We start from the raw sequence: 19,158 nt of genomic DNA on the forward strand, positions 1-19,158 counted from the left end.
GGTTCAACATATGGAAATCGATAAATGTAATTCATCAGATCAATAGACTTAAATATAAGAATCATAAGATTATATCAATTGAAGCAAAGTAAGCATTTGACAAAATACAGGACCTTTTCATGTTCAAAACACTAGAAAAACTAGGGATAGTAGTAACACACCTCAAAATTGTAAAAACTATCTCTGCGAAACCTAAGTCCAACATCATTCTAAATGGATAAAAATTGGAAGTATTCCCTCTAAAAACTGAAACAAGATAGGGATGCTGTCTTTTACCACTTATATTCAACATAGTCCTTGAAACTAACCAGAGTTATTGGACAGATGAAAGAAATTAAAGGGATATGAATAGGAAAAGAACTCAAACTATCATTATTTGCTTATGATGTGATTCTACTTAGAGCATCCAAAAAACTCCACCAGAAAACTTGTTGAATTAATAAATGAATTCAGCAAAGTAACACAATATAAAATCAATGTACATAAATCAAATGAATTTATATACATAAGTGATGAATCCTCTAAAAGAGAAATTAGGAAAACTTCCCTATTCACGTTAGCCTAAAAAATAAAATAAAAATACTTGGTAATCAATTTGACAATAGTGGTGAAAAACCTCACACACACACACAAAAAAAAACAAAAACAAAAACAAAAACAAAAACAAAAAAAACTCCTAGAGAACACTAAAGAAAGAAATTGAAGAAGACCTTAGAAGATGGAAAGGTCCCCCATGCTATTAGATAGGAAAAATTAATATTGTCAAATGGCCATACTGCCCAAAGCATTATACAGATTCCATGCTAGTGCAAGTAAACTACTAATGTCATTCCTTTTAAAAATAGAAAAAAATCAACCATAAATTCATTTGGAAAAAATAAGAGACCCAGAATACCAAAGGAATCCTTAGCAAGAAGAGTGAAGCTGGTGACATTACTATATCAGACCTTAAAGTATACTACAGAGAAATAGTAACAAAAACAGCATGGTATTAGCACCAAAATAGACATGTAGAACAGTGGTACAGAATAGAAGACACAGAGACAAACCCACATAAATACAGTTATCTCATACTAGATGAAAGTGCTGAAAACATACATTGCAGAAAACATATCCGCTTCAACAAATGGTGCCAATAAAAAAGTAGCCCAAATCTTCATCACATTGGATTTGGTCCAGACTTCCTTAAGAAGACTCCTAATTTCTAAGTAATAAAATTCAAGAATCAATAAATGGGATGCATTCAAACTAAAAAGCCTCTTCTCAGCAACAGAAACAATCAATGGGGTGCAAATAGAGCCTACACTCTGGAAGCAAATTTTTTGCAATATGCACATCAGATAGAGCACCAATCTCCAGAATATATAAAGAACTCAAAAAACTTAACACCAGAAAAACAAACAACATCAACAAATGGACTAAGGAGTTGAACAGGCACTTCTCAGAAGAAGATATACAATGGATTAACAAATATATTAATAAATGTTCAACATCTCTAGTAATTAGAGAAATGCAGATTAATACTACTCTAAGATTTCAACTCATGCTAGTCAGAATGGTAGTTGTCAAGAATACAAACAGCAAAATTTGTTGTCAAGGATATGGGGAACTTATACATTGCTGGTGGGACTGCACATTGGTGCAACCACTTTGGAAAGTGGTATGGAGTTTCCTTAGAAAACTTGGAGTGGAACCATCATTTGACCCAGCTATCCCACTCCTCGTTCTATACTCAAAGGACTTAAAATCAGCATACTACAGTGATACAGCCACATCAGTCTCCATAACAGCTCAATTCATGAGAGCTAAACTGTGGAATCAACCTAGATGCCCTTCAATAGATGAATGGATAAAGAAAGTGTTATATATATATAACACACACACACACACAATGGAATGTTACTCAGCATTAAAAGAGAATAAAATCATGCCATTTGCAGGTAAATGAATGGGGTTGAAGAATATCATGCTATGCAAAGTGAGCCAATCCCCCCAAACCAAAAGCTGAATGTTGTCTCTGATAAGTGGATGCTGATCCATATGGGGGGTGCATAGGAAAAATGGAGAAACTTTTATTAGGAAAAGGGAAGGAAGGGGAGGGGAGGGGAATGGGGGCAGAAAAGTGGTGGAATGAGATGGGCATCATTACCTTAGGTACATGAAAAAAAAGTTGCTTTCATTTATTTATACATATTATTTTATGTTTCAGAGTAATTTTAAGGTAGGCTTTATAAAGTTACTATAATTTTGGCATAATATTTTCTGAATAGTGTACTTATTTGTCCTCACTTTTAAAAATGAAATTTTTCTTCCATTAAAATTTCCAAATTTTCCTAATATTTTTTCACATAATGTGAGGAAAAATAGGTATAGCAAACAAATGCCATTTGATGTTATTCATATGTAGAATTTCAAGAATTTAATCTCAGAAGAGAGAGATGCTGTAGTAGAGGAATGATGCATTTCCCAGTATTTTATCAGCAGCAGACTTTCAAAGTGGGAAGATTGCTTGTGAATGAGGTGAGTAACTAGGGGAACTCACTGATGCTTAATATTAGACTGTAAAAGAAATCATAGAGATACAGAAAAGTCAGAATCTTGAACATTTTATAAGGAATAATATCTTACAAACATGCCAGCTTGGTTGCCAGCAGGAGTAGTGGCTGTAGCAGTGTTATAGGAGTAGAGACAAAGATCCACCATGGCTATTGGATAAAGAATAAAGAAAAAAATGTTTGGGGAAACCTAGGGATTAAAGAGGATGGCTCATTTAATGGACTCAGCAGGGGAAATGACTCAGTGAAAGAAAGCTCCAAAATATCTCACCCCACAGGCAGAAAGCATTCTATAGTTTGGAAATTTCTCCCAGTCATGTAAAGTGCCTTCCAAGCACTGGAGGAAACATATGTAAGTGCTATGCAGCTGTTAGCAAAGATCAATGATCAGAATTTATAAAGGAAGTCACCAATAGTCAGCTAAAAGAATTCCCTGAGGGTGTGTATACGAGAAAGACAGAAATAGGCACAAAGAATGGACCATAGAGACACTTAATACCAGAGAAGAAATTTCTCTCTGTTGCTGGGACCACATAAGAGTTATGGGAAGATTCCTTTAGCAGCCACACAAAAGTATCTGCACTCCAGGGCACATAGTACTTCACATTTGTGTCAGTAAAGGTGAAATATATAGAGGTTTAGTCCCTATTCACTAAAAGCGGATTTTACAGGAGGTCCTGGAGACCCAGTTATTCTGCACAGACTGGCATCTCCCCCAAAATAGGGGCCATGGATTAATCGCAAACATCCACAGAATTTCATGGTTTGGTCAAGACTAAACCCAGACTACTGAAACTTCAATTTTCAACTCTGTACCATCCTCATTTTACAAATACACAATTTGTCAGCACTCCATTCTGTCTCACCCTATACTGGGATACCGGATGCTGAGAACTACTACAGTAAGTTTTGCCTCCTAGTCATAATGTCTGGAAGCTCAATCAGAAACACAGAGACATTGGACTTAACAAACCTCAGTCTATAGCCCAAGGGTTATAAAGCCAAAACTAGATACGAAGAATGAAAATCCATCCCTGCCAACAATTTTGGTCACCTCAGTGAAAATTTAGCAGTAAGATTTTTTTTCTTTTTCATTATTTCTTCTTTTCCCTACATATTCCCATTTTTATTTATTTTAATTTTATTCTCTTAAATTGTAAATTTATTTTTCCAAGCCTAATTTCATAATATTGTATTGTTTTCTTTATTTTAACATTATGCATGATTTTGAGTGACTATATGGGTTTGTATATATGGCTGTGCTCTCACTATGTATATAGTTTCAAATATATGTATATGTATATATGCATATATTTATACGAATGTATACATATATCATTGTACTTTCATATTAATGCCTTTCTTTTGCACTTTTAGATTATTTAGCCTTGATAGGCTTAAGTGGGCTAAAATTATACAAGGGTTTGAGTTGTTGGTTTGTTCATACCTTCTTTCTTGTCCCTCTTATCTTCCCATTTTCATTCCCTTTCTCCACCAACAGTTAAATTTTCTTATTCCCTTTTACTGTTTTTATTCTTTTATTACTTTCAGTTAGGTTTTTATTCCTTCATTTTCCAGATGATCCTTGTTACCTACTTCCTGCCTCTCCTCTGATTGTTTTTTTAAAATATTGCATTTTTCTCACTTTCCAACCATAATTTGTCTTTACTTAATCCTACCATATAATAGAATTGTATGATTTATGCAATTCTTGCCATATTTATATTGTTGAGATTATTAATAGAGTAGATTACATAGTAGATACCTGCTATCAAATGCCTGAGCTAGTTCAGTATTATATTATTGGTTCTGATGTTAAATGATGACTCCACCATTTCTACATAGGTGGCAATTAGTGTTATATATTTTGAATTAGACACTGGAAATTTATCTTAAGGCTTCATATGTGTTATTGACATTAAATATTTTTCCTGGCTCCCCTTCCATCTTAGGCTGGAAAGTGATTGACACACTTAAAGATCACAGAGATTCTGCTTCCAAGAAACACTCACACTCAGCTAAGCAACAGAGAATCTCACTCCACAAGTGATCTAGCCCACTTGAGCCGTAACACTACTTCAATCATAGAATCTTGGAGACAAGTACCTGAAACTCACAACCAGGTTCCAAGGAGAAACAGCAAAAGAAGAACTTCAGATTGCACCCCTTGAGAGTGACTCACATGTTAAAAACAGAGACAAACTCCAGAACAAAAAAGGAAGGGAAGAGAAGGGAAATAGGAATAGGAAAGACAGTAGAATGAATCAGATATAAATTTCCTTTGTTTATTTATGAATATGAAACTAGTACTACTACACATCATGCTCAACCACAAGAATGGAATCCTAATTTCATTAAGTTATACTCTATGTATGTATAATATGTCAAAATGCATTCTGCTGTCTGTGTCTCTTTTACAAAGAAAAAAATAATAATTACACAAAAATATTTGCAAACAAAAGCTGAAGGGGTCCCATTTCCATTGATACACAAGTCCAAAACATCTGAAAATATGAAGAAACAGCCTAAGAAATAGCCTCATGAAATTCAAAATCCCCTAACAAAGGATCCAACAGGTAGGAAGTAGATTAAATTCCAGAGAATGTTTATAAAAAGCTGATTATTAAAATATTCAATCAACTAAAAGAAGATCTAAGGAATGAATTGAGAGAAAATACAGAGTATGAAAGGCTATTATTAAAAACAAATGGAAATATTAAAAAGAAGCTAATCAGAACTGCTGGAAATTAAAGATAAAATGAATCAAATTAAAAATTCACTTGGGGGCTGGGGTTGTGGCTTAGTGAAGAGTGCTCTCCTAGCACATGAGAGGCCGTAGGTTTGATCCTCAGCACCACATAAAAAAATAAATAAATAATATAAAGGTATTGCATCCAGCTACAACTAAAAATAAATATTAAAAAATTCACTTGGAAGTATCAGAAGCAGATTAGATTGCACAGAAAAATAGAGTTTTAGGCCCCAAAGACAAAACTTAAGGTCTTGAGATAGGGTGCATGAACTTGAGTACACAGTAGGCAATAAAGGAAAAAAAAATGATAGAACTTGATCAGAATACTCAAGAATTCCACGACACCATCAGGAGGAGAAACTTGAACATCATTGGTATATAAAAAAACATGGAGATAAAGGCTAAAGACATTAAGATTACCTTGAATGAGATAATAACAAAAAAACTTGTCCGATTTCAGAAGTGAGAGAACCATGCGCATACAGGAACTATACAGGATCTCAAATAGACCAGAATATAAATGAAATTCTCCAAGACACATAATAATCAAAATGCTTACTATACAAAATAAGGAAAAAGGCCAAGCATGGTGGTGCAAGCCAGTAATTCCAGCAACTCAGGAGGCTCAGGCAGCAGGATCACAAATTCAAAACCAGCCTCAGCAAGTTGGAAAGGCCCTAAGCAACTGAGCATGGTCTTGTCTCAAAATTTAAAAAAATAAAATAAAATAAAAAAGGGATGGGGGGAGACAGGAAGATGGCGGCGAGGGGAGTGCATTGCCCCCATGTGCCGCGTCACTGTGTGGGATATGACGAGTTAGGACGGCTAAAGGCTATCTTGTGAGGAATTTCCAGCAATAGTGGGGTGCTCCGGAACCTGGAGGAAGGATTTCCATCACACGAGGATCGGCTACAGGGACTCAAACGCGAGAGATTTGTCGCACGGAGGGTAACACTGCTTATTCAGCAAATCGCCCCGCGGCTAGAGTCTTTAGCGCGAGCTGGGAAACAAGGAGATAGCCTCGCAGGGATACAGCGCTGCAGTTTCCGTGGGCTTCTGCCAGCTGTGCAATTACCGTACTAAGTGCTGAATTCTGGGTTTGAGACGGGGAAGAAAGCGGTCCAATTCAGTTCTCCACACCGGTCAGACCACAGAGGAGGCCAGCAGCCACCATCTTGGAGAGCTGACGTCACCATCCCTGTTTTCGACTGACAGCAGCTCATCCAGCCATAGAACAGGTAATTTCAGGCTGCCATTCGCCTGCGGCTTGCAGACAGATTACTCAGGCTCAGTGCTAAATAACCCGCGGAAACTGCTTCTTGGAGCCTGCTCTTATCAGAGCATACACCAAGCACGGAGCAGCCGAGTTCCAGCTCCCGGAACTGCTCTGGCCCAGGGCTAAGGAGCGCGCAGAAACTGCTTCTCGGTCCGGGTCCTGCTGAGTACTGTGGAGGTAAATACCAACCGAGCCTTCGTGGGCAGCGGCAACAAGACTGAGACGGGGCCTGTGAGGGCCTGTCAGGACTCACCCGTTGCTTTGGTTACCTGACAAAGGGAACGAAATGCTGCCATTCGCATAGGATACCAACATGGCAGAGATCTGATGTCATCAGAAAGCGGCGGAAGAGAGAACTTCATCAATACCAGCGGCGACAGAAACAGTTGGTCTCCTGGTAGGGAGGGTGAGTCACAGACACCCGAGTCTCTCTCGCTTTGTCATCGAGACAGAGGGGAGGAGCCGGGCCGCCGCCCGCACCCGGAGCAGGCCCAGAGGCTCGCAGGCGTGGTGGTCGCGTGACCCCAATTGGAGAGGGGGCGGAGCAGAGCCGCCACCTGCACCCGCAAGGTGGGCAGACCTGCGACCCAGTGGTACACGGGCGTGGTAGGAGGGGCAGGGCAGAGCCGCCGCCCATGCCTGCAAGGTAGGCAGACCTGCGACAGACCGGCGGATCAGGCCCAGCGGCCTGCCGGTGTGGTACACACGTCACCACAATTGGAGTAGGGGCAGAGCAGAGCCTCCGCCCGTGCCAGGAACAGGCCCAGCGACCTGCCGGCGTGGCAGTCACGACACCCCAATTGGAGTAGGGGCAGAGCAGAGCCGCCACCCGTGCCTGAAAGGTGGGCAGACCTGCGACCGACCAGCGGGACAGGCCCAGTGGCCTGCCGGTACAACAGACACGTCACCCCATTTGCAGTAGGGGCAGAGCAGAGCCGCCGCCTGTGCCCGCAAGGTAGGCAGACCTGCGACCGACCGGTGGAACAGGCCCAGCGACCGGCCGGGGTGGTAGGCACGTCACCCCAATTGGAGTAGGAACAGAACAGAGCCTTCGCCCGCACCCGGAACAGGCCCAGCGGTCCGCGGGTGTGGTAGACAAGTCACAACAATTGGAGGGGGGGCAGAGCAGAGCAGCCGCCCATGCCCGGAATAAGCCCAGCGACCCATCGGCGTGGTAGACACGTCACTTCAATTGGAGTAAGGGCAGAGCAGAGCCGCCGCCCGCGCCTGCAAGTTAGGCAGACCTGCGACCGACCGGCAGTACAGGCCCAGAGGTCCGCGGGCATGGTAGACACCTCACACCAATTGGAGGAGGGGCAGAGCAGAGCCGCCGCCCGCGCCTGCAAGGTAGGCAGACCGCCGCCCAACCCTGCAAGGGAGACTTTTCAACTATACAAGAGCAATATAAATATATAGGGGAAAAAAAAAACATTTCAAAAACACAACAGTTTCACCAAGCAGAAAGAAACGCAAGCAGTATGAAAAGACAAGGAAAGAAAGGACCACAAGCAATGCAGGTCAACTCAACTTTAGAAGAGGTAACAGCTGCAGCAGATGGAATGTCAGATAAAGAATTCAGGATATACATGCTTCAGATGATCTGGAGTATCAAGGAAGACATCAGACAGCAAAATCAGACAATGAAAGGTCACTTCGACAATGAATTACACAAACAAATCCAGGAAGCAAAGGAAAAACTATACAGGGAGATAGAGGTTATAAAAACCAAACAAACAGAAATCCTAGAAATGCAGGAAGCAATAAACCAACTTAAAAACTCAATGGAGAATACTACCAGCAGAGTAGAACACTTAGAAGATAGAACATCAGACAATGAAGACAAAGTATTTCAACTGGAAAAGAACATAGACAGTTCAGCAAGACTGTTAAGAAACCATGAGCAGAACATCCAAGAAATATGGGATAACATTAAGAGACCAAACTTAAGAGTCATTGGGATACAGGAAGGTACAGAACTCCAAACCAAAGGAATGAGCAGTCTATTCAATGAAATAATACGAGAAAACTTCCCAGACTTGAAGAATGAGACAGAATCCCAAATCCTAGAAGCCTACAGGACGCCGAATGTGCAAAATCATAAGAGATCCACACCTAGGCACATTATAATGAAGATGCCCAACATACAGAATAAGGAGAGAATTTTAAAAGCTACAAGAGAAAGGAAGCAGATTACATTTAGGGGTAAGCCAATCAGGATAACAGCTGATCTTTCAACACAGACTCTGAAAGCTAGAAGATCCTGGAAAAACATATTTCAAACACTGAAAGAAAATGGGTTCCAACCAAGAATTGTGTATCCAGCGAAATTAAGCTTCAGGATGGAAGATGAAATTAAAACCTTCCACGATAAACAAAAGTTAAAAGAATATGCAGCTAGAAAACCATCTCTTCAAAACATCCTCGGCAAAACATTACAGGAAGAGGAAATGGAAAATAACAATGAAAACCAACAGTGGGAGGTAGGACAGTAAAGGGGGGGAAATAATCAAAGAGGAAAACAAACCATGTTTAGTAAAAGAAATAAACAAATATGGCTGGAAGAACAACCCATATCTCAATAATAACCCTAAATGTTAATGGCTTAAACTCACCAATTAAGAGACACAGGCTAGTAGAATGGAGCACAAAACAAGACCCAACAATATGCTGCCTACAGGAGATGCATTTGATAGGAAAAGACATATATAGGCTGAAGGTGAAAGGTTGGGAAAAATCATATCACTCATATGGACTTCGGAAACAAGCAGGAGTGTCCATACTCATATCAAATAAAATAGATTTCAAGCCAAAATTAATCAAAAGGGATAAAGAGGGACACTACATACTGCTCAAGGGAACCATACACCAACAAGACATAACAATCATAAATGCATATGCCCCAAACAATGGTGCAGCTATGTTCGTCAAACAAACTCTTCTCAAATTCAAGAGTCTAATAGACCACCATACCATAATCATGGGAGACTTCAACACACCTCTCTTGCCACTGGACAGATCTTCCAAACAAAAGTTGAATAAGGAAACTATAGAACTCAATAACACAATTAATAACCTAGACTTAATTGACATATATAGAGTATACCACCCAACATCAAGCAGTTATACTTTTTTCTCAGCAGCACATGGATCCTTCTCAAAAATAGATCATATATTATGTCACAGGGCAACTCTTAGACAATATAAAGGAGTAGAGATAATACCATGCATCTTATCTGATCATAATGGAATGAAACTGAAAATCAACGATAAAAGAAGGAAGGAAAAAGCATACATCACTTGGAGAATGAACAATAGGTTACTGAATGATCAATGGGTTATAGAAGACATCAAGGAGGAAATTAAAAAATTCTTAGAGATAAATGAAAACACAGACACAACATATCGGAATCTGTGGGACACATTGAAAGCAGTTCTAAGAGGAAAATTCATTGCTTGGAGTTCATTCCTTAAAAAAAGAAAAAAACCAACAAATAAATGATCTCATACTTCATCTCAAAATCCTTGAAAAAGAAGAAAAAAACAACAGCAAAAGAAGTAGAAGGCAAGAAATCATTAAAATCAGAGCTGAAATTAATGAAATCGAAACAAAGGAACAATTGAAAAAATTGACAAAACTAAAAGTTGGTTCTTTGAAAAAATAAACAAAATCGACAGACCCTTAGCCATGCTAGCGAAGAGAAGAAGAGAGAGAACTCAAATTACTAGCATACGGGATGAAAAAGGCAATATCACAACAGACACTTCAGAAATACAGAAGATAATCAAAAATTATTTTGAATCCCTATACTCCAATAAATTAGAAGATAGTGAAGGAATCGATAAATTTCTTAAGTCATATGATCTGCCCAGATTGAGTCAGGAGGATATAGACAACCTACACAGACCAATATCAATTGAGGAAATAGAAGAAACCATCAAAAGACTACCAACTAAGAAAAGCCCAGGACCGGATGGGTGTACAGCAGAGTTTTACAAAACCTTTAAAGAGGAACTAATACCAATACTTTTCAAGCTACTTCAGGAAATAGAAAAAGAGGGAGAACTTCCAAATTCATTCTATGAGGCCAACATCACCCTGATACCTAAACCAGACAAAGACACTTCAAAGAAAGAAAACTACAGACCAATATCTCTAATGAACCTAGATGCAAAAATCCTCAATAAAATTCTGGCGAATCGGATACAAAAACATATCAAAAAAATTGTGCACCATGATCAAGTAGGATTCATCCCTGGGATGCAAGGCTGGTTCAATATACGGAAATCAATAAATGTTATTCACCACATCAATAGACTTAAAAATAAGAACCATATGATCATCTCGATAGATGCAGAAAAAGCATTTGACAAAGTACAGCATCCCTTTATGTTCAAAACTCTAGAAAAACTAGGGATAACAGGAACATACCTCAATATTGTAAAAGCAATCTATGCTAAGCCTCAGGCTAGCATCATTCTGAATGGAGAAGAATTGAAGGCATTCCCTCTAAAATCTGGAACAAGACAGGGATGCCCTCTCTCTCCACTTCTGTTCAACATAGTTCTCGAAACACTGGCCAGAGCAATTAGACAGATGAAAGAAATCAAAGGCATAAAAATAGGAAAAGAAGAACTTAAATTATCACTATTTGCAGGTGACATGATTCTATACCTAGCAGACCCAAAAGGGTCTACAAAGAAACTATTAGAACTAATAAATGAATTCAGCAAAGTGGCAGGATATAAAATCAACACGCATAAATCAAAGGCATTCCTGTATATCAGTGACAAATCCTCTGAAATGGAAATGAGGACAACCACTCCATTCACAATATCCTCAAAAAAAAAAATAAAATACTTGGGAATCAACCTAACAAAAGAGGTGAAAGACTTATACAATGAAAACTACAGAACCCTAAAGAGAGAAATAGAAGAAGATCTTAGAAGATGGAAAAATATACCCTGTTCATGGATAGGCAGAGCTAACATCATCAAAATGGCGATATTACCAAAAGTTCTCTATAGGTTTAATGCAATGCCAATCAAAATCCCAACAGCATTTCTTGTAGAAATAGAGAAAGCAATCATGAAATTCATATGGAAAAATAAAAGACCCAGAATAGCAAAAACAATGCTAAGCAGGAAGTGTGAATCAGGTGGTATAGCGATACCAGACTTCAAACTATACTACAGAGCAATAGTAACAAAAACAGCATGGTACTGGTACCAAAACAGGTGGGTGGACCAATGGTACAGAATAGAGGACACAGAAACCAATCCACAAAACTACAACTATCTTATATTTGATAAAGGGGCTAAAAGCATGCAATGGAGGAAGGATAGCATCTTCAACAAATGGTGCTGGGAAAACTGGAAATCCATATGCAACAAAATGAAACTGAATCCCTTTCTCTCGCCATGCACAAAAGTTAATTCAAAATGGATCAAGGAGCTTGATATCAAATCAGAGACACACCGTCTGATAGAAGAAAAAGTTGGCTACGATCTACATACTGTGGGGTCGGGCTCCAAATTCCTCAATAGGACACCCATAGCACAAAAATTAATAACTAGAATCAACAAATGGGACTTACTCAAACTAAAAAGTTTTTTCTCAGCTAAAGAAACAATAAGAGAAGTAAATAGGGAGCCTACATCCTGGGAACAAATCTTTACTCCTCACACTTCAGATAGAGCTCTAATATCCAGAATATACAAAGAACTCAAAAAATTATACAATAAGATAACAAATAACCCAATCAACAAATGGGCCAAGGACCTGAACAGACACTTCTCAGAGGAGGACATACAATTAATCAACAAGTACATGAAAAAATGCTCACCATCTCTAGCTATCAGAGAAATGCAAATCAAAACCACCCTAAGATACCATCTCATTCCAGTAAGATTGGCAGCCATTATGAAGTCAAACAGAACAAGTGCTGGCGAGGATGTACATTGCTGGTGGGACTGCAAATTGGTGCAGCCAATTTGGAAAGCAGTATGGAGATTTCTTGGAAAGCTGGGAATGGAGCCACCATTTGACCCAGCTATTCCCCTTCTCGGTCTATTCCCTAAAGACCTAAAAAGAGCATGCTACAGGAACACTGCTACATCGATGTTCATAGCAGCACAATTCACAATAGCAAGACTGTGGAACCAACCTAGATGCCCTTCAATAGACGAATGGATTAAAAAAATGTGGCATTTATACACAATGGATTAAAAAATGACAAAATCATAGAATTTGCAGGGAAATGGATGCATTATTGCAGATTATTCTAAGTGAAGCTAGCCAATACCTAAAAAACAAATGCCAAATATCTTCTTTGATATAAGGAGAGTAACTAAGAACAGAGTAGGGAGGAAGAGCATGAGATGAAGATTAACATTAAACAGGGATGAGAGGTGGGAGGGAAAGGGAGAGAGAAGGGAAATTGCATGGAAATGGAAGGAGACCCTCAGGGTTATACAAAAGTACATACAAGAGGAAGTGAGGAGAAAGGGGAAAATAATACAAGGGGGAGAAATGAATGACAGTAGAGGGGGTAGAGAGAGAAGAGGGGAGGGGAGGGGAGGGGAGGGGGGATAGTAGAGGATAGGAAAGGCAGCAGAACACAACAGACACTAGTATGGCAATATGTAAATCAATGGATCTGTAACTGATGTGATTCTGCAATCTGTATATGGGGTAAAAGTGGGAGTTCATAACCCACTTGAATCAAAGTGTGAAATATGATATATCAAGAAATTTGTAATGTTTTGAACAACCAACAATAAAAAAATTTAAAAAATTAAAAAATAAAAAAGGGATGGTTATGTGGTTCAGTACTGAAATAATAATAATAATAATAATAATAATAATAATAATAATAATAATAATAATAATATAGAAGGAAAAATATTAAAAGACACAGAGAAAAATATCAGGACACATATAGAGGCAAACAAATAAGGATCATTTCTGACTTCTGACTTCTCAACTCAGACCCTAAAATCAAGGAGGGCCTGGAATGTGATATTCCAAACTCTAAAAGAAAAACAATTGGCAGTCAAGATTCCTATATCCAGCAAAGTTCTCTTTCAAATTTGATGTATAAATAAAACTTTCCATGATAAGGATAAACAAAAAAAGAATGTATGACCACCCATGCACTATTATACAGAATACTCAAAGATCAACTTCACACAGGGGAACCCAAAAACAAATCCAAACTCTCCCAAATCAATGAAGACTAATCAACCAAATCAGAATAAAGACAGAATTAAATATAACAAAAAATGACTGGAAACCACAAATACATATCCATAATAGCACTGAATACAAATAATCTCAACTCTTCAATAAAAAAGGCAAAGATTAGCAGAATGAATTTTTTAAAAAGATGGTAAAACTATAGTTGTTTGCAAGAGGCTCACCTCATGGGCAAAGACATTCATAAGCTGAAAGTAAAAGGATTAAAAATATATTCAATGCAATAGATGTCAGAAACAAGCAAAAGTAGCTATTCTCATAATTGACAGAAGAGATTTCAAACAAAAATTAATCAGAAGAGACAAAGACAGAAGTAAATACATGTGGTCTTGTGGTAGCATTGTGCAAGACTTGCTACGTGCAGCTGGTGGGGTTTTGACATGGGGGTTGTGTAAGGGAGCATCTTGCAGCTTCAGGGCACAGGGGTTAGATTTCCTAATGTTGGGCCTGGGGCCTTGAGGTCCTTCATTTCCCCCTTTTCTATATCATGGATATAATCTTATATCCATTGACCCATCTGCTCGGATTCCAGCATTTACCTGGGCACATGCTTGACAATTTTCTGCTATTTGGCGAAGGAGTTGATCCCTGTTCGGGAGATATAAAGTACCTTCCCCACGGTCTAAGAGCTCTTTCATCTTTTTAGCCCCGAGGTGTGTCAGTCTGTGTAGGGACTTCGCCAGTTGTTTTGCATTTTTGAGGGGCATGATAGTCTTTCCCTGGTATTTCCAGGTATTTTCTTCTGGGTTGTAAGTGGCCCCCAGTTTCTGTATGACACTTAAATCTTGGTCCTCATAGACCCATTGTTCCTCATGGTCATCACGTTGTGGGTCTGCTCATTGGGGCAATAGAGTCATTATCAGAAGTTGTGGCCCCAGGGCGGCTTTTTTGGCTGTCTCATCTGCTAATCTGTTTCCTCTGGCCTCTGGAGTATCCCCTTTTTGATGGCCGGGACAATGTATGATACTTAACTTTTTAGGCAAAAATAAAGCTTTAAGCAAAGCTAATATTTCAGTCTTATTTTTGATTTCTTTTCCCTCTGAGGTCAGTAATCCCCGGCGCCTGTAAATTTCTCCATGTATATGAGCCGTGGCAAAGGCATATCTGCTGTCTGTGTATACGTTTAGTTTCTTCCCCTCTGCCAACTTCAAGGCTTGAGTCAGAGCTATCAGTTCTGCCCGCTGAGCTGATGTCCCGCCTGGAAGTGCACTCGCCCATATTACCTCAGATTCGGTGGTGATGGCCGCTCCCGCTCGTTGTTCTCCATTGAGCAGATTACTGCTTCCATCTGTGTACCAGACCAGCTCCGCATCTTTCATTGGTTGGTCTGTGAGGTCTGGCCGGGTCCCCTGTGTCTCTGCAAGAATCTGCTGGCAGTTGTGAGGATCGGCTTCTCCTGGGAGCGGCAGGAGGGTTGCTGGATTCAGGGTCACCATGGGGCCGAAATGAATTCGGTCAGTGTCCAACAACAAAGACTGGTAATGGGTGAGTCGGGCGTTTGACATCCAGCGATCGGGTGGCTGGCGAATTATGGTCTCAATGGCATGAGGGGTTAATAGGGTTAATGGCTGTCCCAAAGTCAGTTTAGTGGCGTCCTTAATCAGAAGGGCCACAGCCGCTATCATCCGGAGGCATGGTGGCCATCCTGCTGCCACTGGATCTAATTTCTTTGACAGGTAGGCTATAGGTCGCCTCCAGGGCCCAGCTTTTGGGTTAAAACCCCTTTTGCATAACCCTGTTTTTCATCTACAAATAGATCAAAAGGCTTTGTAGGCTTTGTAGGCCCAAGGCGGGGGCTGACAGAAGAGCCAATTTAATGTGATCAAATGCCAATTGATGCTCCTTAGTCCAGGTAAAGGAGTTACCTTGTTTAGTCAGTAGGTACAAGGGGGCTGCTATCTCAGCAAACCCAGGGATCCAGAGTCTACAGAATCCGGCGGTCCCTAGAAATTCCCGCAGCTGCTTGGGACTCTGGGGGGTTGGTATACTCGAGATAGTCTCTTTTCTGGCAGCTGTCAACCAGCGTTGACCATCATGGAGTTCATAGCCAAGATAGGTAACTCTTGTCTGACAGATTTGGGCCTTTTTTGCTGACGCCCGGTACCCCAATAGTCCCAAAGTTTGTAATAATTCCTCCGTACCTGTTAGGCAATCTTCCTTGGAGGCTGCAGCCAGCAAGATGTCATCTACATATTGAAGCAGGATTAAGGAAGGGTGTCTTACACGAAAGTCGGCCAAATCTTGATGCAAGGCCTCATCAAAGAGTGTTGGACTGTTTTTAAATCCTTGTGGCAGTCTCATCCAGGTCAGTTGTCCAGAGACTCCTTCCTCGGGATCCTTCCATTCGAATGCAAAAAGAGCCTGACTTTGGGGAGACAGTCTTAGGCAGAAAAAGGCATCTTTCAGATCCAGAACAGTATACCAAGTATGGGTAGGAGGCAAGGTGCTGAGGAGATTGTAAGGATTTGGCACTGTGGGGTGAATATCTTGTACCCTCTTGTTAACTTCCCTTAAGTCTTGGACCGGTCGGTAATCATTGGTTCCCGGCTTTTTGACGGGCAGCAATGGAGTATTCCAGGGCGACCGGCAAGGTGTTAGAATGCCTTGGTCTAAGAGGCGCTTGATATGTGGCTTGGTGCCCTGGTAGGCCTCCCTTGACATAGGATATTGTTTAATATTGATGGGAGTAGCAGTGGCTTTTAGGTGAACGACTATTGGAGATTGTTGTTTAGCCATTCCCATTCCTCCGGTTTCAGCCCAGGCCTCCGGGTAAGAACTAAGCCAATAGTTCATATTTTCCATAGGTACAGAAGGTTTGTCAAACAGTTTATATTCGTCTTCCAATTTGAAAGTCAATACATGTAAGGGGGTCTGGTTTGGCCCTGTGATGGAGGCACTCCCATCCTTAAAATAAATTTGGGCTCTCAACTTGGTCAATAAGTCTCTTCCTAGTAGTGGATACGGACAATCAGGCACATGTAGAAACGAATGGGAAACCTTACCTGTGGCAAGGTGTACTTCTCTTTTGGTGGTCCATCGGTATGGTTTGCTCCCGGTGGCACCTTGAACCCATGTCGTCTTGTGGCTCATGGGTCCTGGTGCCTGTGTCAGCACCGAGTGTTGGGCTCCTGTATCCACTAGGAAGGTCACAGGTTTCCCCCCTACTTGCAGAGTTACCCGGGGCTCAGGGGGGAGCTCCTAGCCCTGACTCCCCTAGTCTTCGTCTAAGGCTAGCAATTGGGAGGTCCGATTTGTACCTCTTCTGGGGTTGGGGGGTCTCTTTGGGCAGTCTTTTACCCAGTGTCCTCTTTCCTTGCAGTAGGCACACTGGTCTCGGTCTACACGGGGTTTGCTCCGTTCCCTGTCCCTGTTTATCTTGTCTCCCTGATGTCCTGCCTGAACTACAGTGGCCAATATCTTACTCAGTTCCCTGTTATGCCTCCGGTCTTTTTCTCTCTCTCTCTCTTATCTGATTCTTCCCTAAGTTTAAGGTCTCGTTCTTCTTGCATCTTTCTAATCCTATCTTCTCATTCTTCTGGAGTTTCTCTTTTGTTAAATATCTTTTCAGCTTCCTTCAGTAAATCTGCTAGAGAAAAATCCTGTAGGTTATCTAATCTTTGCAATTTAGTCCTGATATCTGGGGCGGACTGCCAAATAAAAGCCATAGAAATGTTTCCTTTCTGGTCCTCACTATCGGGATCAAAGGGAGTAAACCTCCGATAAGCCTCTTTTAATCTCTCTAAGAAGGCTGTCGGAGTTTCCTCTGACCCCTGGATAGTCTGTCTTACCTGAGCCAAATTGGTGGGCCGTCGCCCTGCTCCATGGAGACCCGCTATGAGTAACTGGCGATAGAGACATAGGTGGTTCCTACCTGCTTCAGTCGCATAGTCCCAGTTTGGCCGGGTTAAAGGAAAAGCTTCGTTAATCAAATTTGGGAGTTGGGTGGGGCGCCCGTCGTCCCCTGGCACATTTTTGCGAGCTTCCAAGAGAACCTTTTGTTTCTCCTCTGAAGTGAGGAGTATCTGTAAGAGCTGCTGGCAATCATCCCATGTTGGCTGGTGAGTTACTAGAATAGATTCAATCAAAGAGGTTAGTGCTATAGGATCCTTAGTAAAGGAAGGGTTATGGGTTTTCCAGTTATAGAGGTCAGAGGCAGAGAAAGGCCAGTACTGATATTGGCCGTTGGGGCCCCCTGTTTGTCGCAGGGGGAGGACTTTAGAGGTGTCCCCCGAGGCGGTGTGGTCTCGACGTCCCCGGAGTCGTCCCACCATGGGAGATGGATCTGGGGGAGCACTGGCGGTTGGGCCCTCCTGGTTGTTTTCCTCCTCTGAGGATTGTTGATCGGGTTCAGGGGCTTGTAAGGGTTGGGGCTGGTAAGGAGGAGGCTCGTCAGTCAGCAGGTCAATCAGAGTTGAGTCTTCTGGCGGCAGAACCTTCTTTGGTGTTGCCCCTGATTTAATTAAGGTCTCAGATTTGTTAAGAACGGGGTAAAGTTGAGAGGTTTGAGAAGGGAGAGGGGGAACTGGGATGAGGGGAGCAGAATGTTCAAGGGGCTTGGGTGGAGAGAAAGGAACCACCCAAGGGGGTGGATTGGAGGTCAGATCTTCCCAGGTGACAATATAGGGTATCTGGTCGGGGTGTCCATGAGGACCGTGGGTAAAGATTTGGGATTTCACCTGTAAGATAAGATTAATGTTAAAGGTCCCTTCTGCTGGCCAGCCAGTGTTGAATGTTGGCCATTCTGAGGTGCAGAGTGTTTTCCATTTCTTTTTCTTGATTGTCACGGACAGGTTGTTTGCCCGATCTTGAATATCTTGCCAATGATCTAGAGTGAGGCTCAAAGGGGTGGTCAGTGAGTGCCCCATGTTAGTTTTGGAGAGAAAGTAAAGAGACAAACACACAGACACAAAGATAAGACCGAACAGGAAGAGCGCTGCGCGGCTTCGGTGGAAACCGAAAGTATCAGACGGCCTGGGAGAAGTACGTGTTTCTCCATTGCCTACAAAGACAGTGTATCCCTCGGAAACACTGGGGGCCCCGAAGAAATGGACCCCTCTGATCCCTGGGACGTCTCCCAGGGTGGCAGGGGAGAAGTCTGAGTTCCTCAACTCCTTCTCAAGCTGCCTCAAAATACTGGATGACTATGCATAGTCTTACAGACGCTGCGCAAGACACTGAACATTAGACCAACAAATCAGAGAGCTCGAGCTGGCCGGCTTACCTCCCAGTGATGTCGGGTGTCCTCCGGTTAGGGATCTGGGTTGGAACCAGGATCTTGTATCTCGGTGAAACCTCCAAAATGAAAGAACCACAGATCTCA

General features: G+C 41.3%; 1 protein-coding gene across 1 annotated transcript; it reads right to left on the minus strand.

The window, feature by feature from the left end:
- Window positions 1–17,331: 17,331 nt before the first annotated feature.
- LOC114093123 (uncharacterized) lies at window positions 17,332–18,703 on the minus strand. Its single transcript, XM_034636814.2, has one exon. It carries the CDS (start codon window positions 18,701–18,703, stop codon window positions 17,366–17,368), a length of 1,338 nt encoding a protein of 445 aa, XP_034492705.2. The 3' UTR covers window positions 17,332–17,365.
- Between the last annotated feature and the right edge of the window lie 455 nt (window positions 18,704–19,158).

This window comes from Marmota flaviventris, chromosome X, assembly GCF_047511675.1.
Source record: "Marmota flaviventris isolate mMarFla1 chromosome X, mMarFla1.hap1, whole genome shotgun sequence".
Classification (NCBI taxonomy): domain Eukaryota; kingdom Metazoa; phylum Chordata; class Mammalia; order Rodentia; family Sciuridae; genus Marmota; species Marmota flaviventris.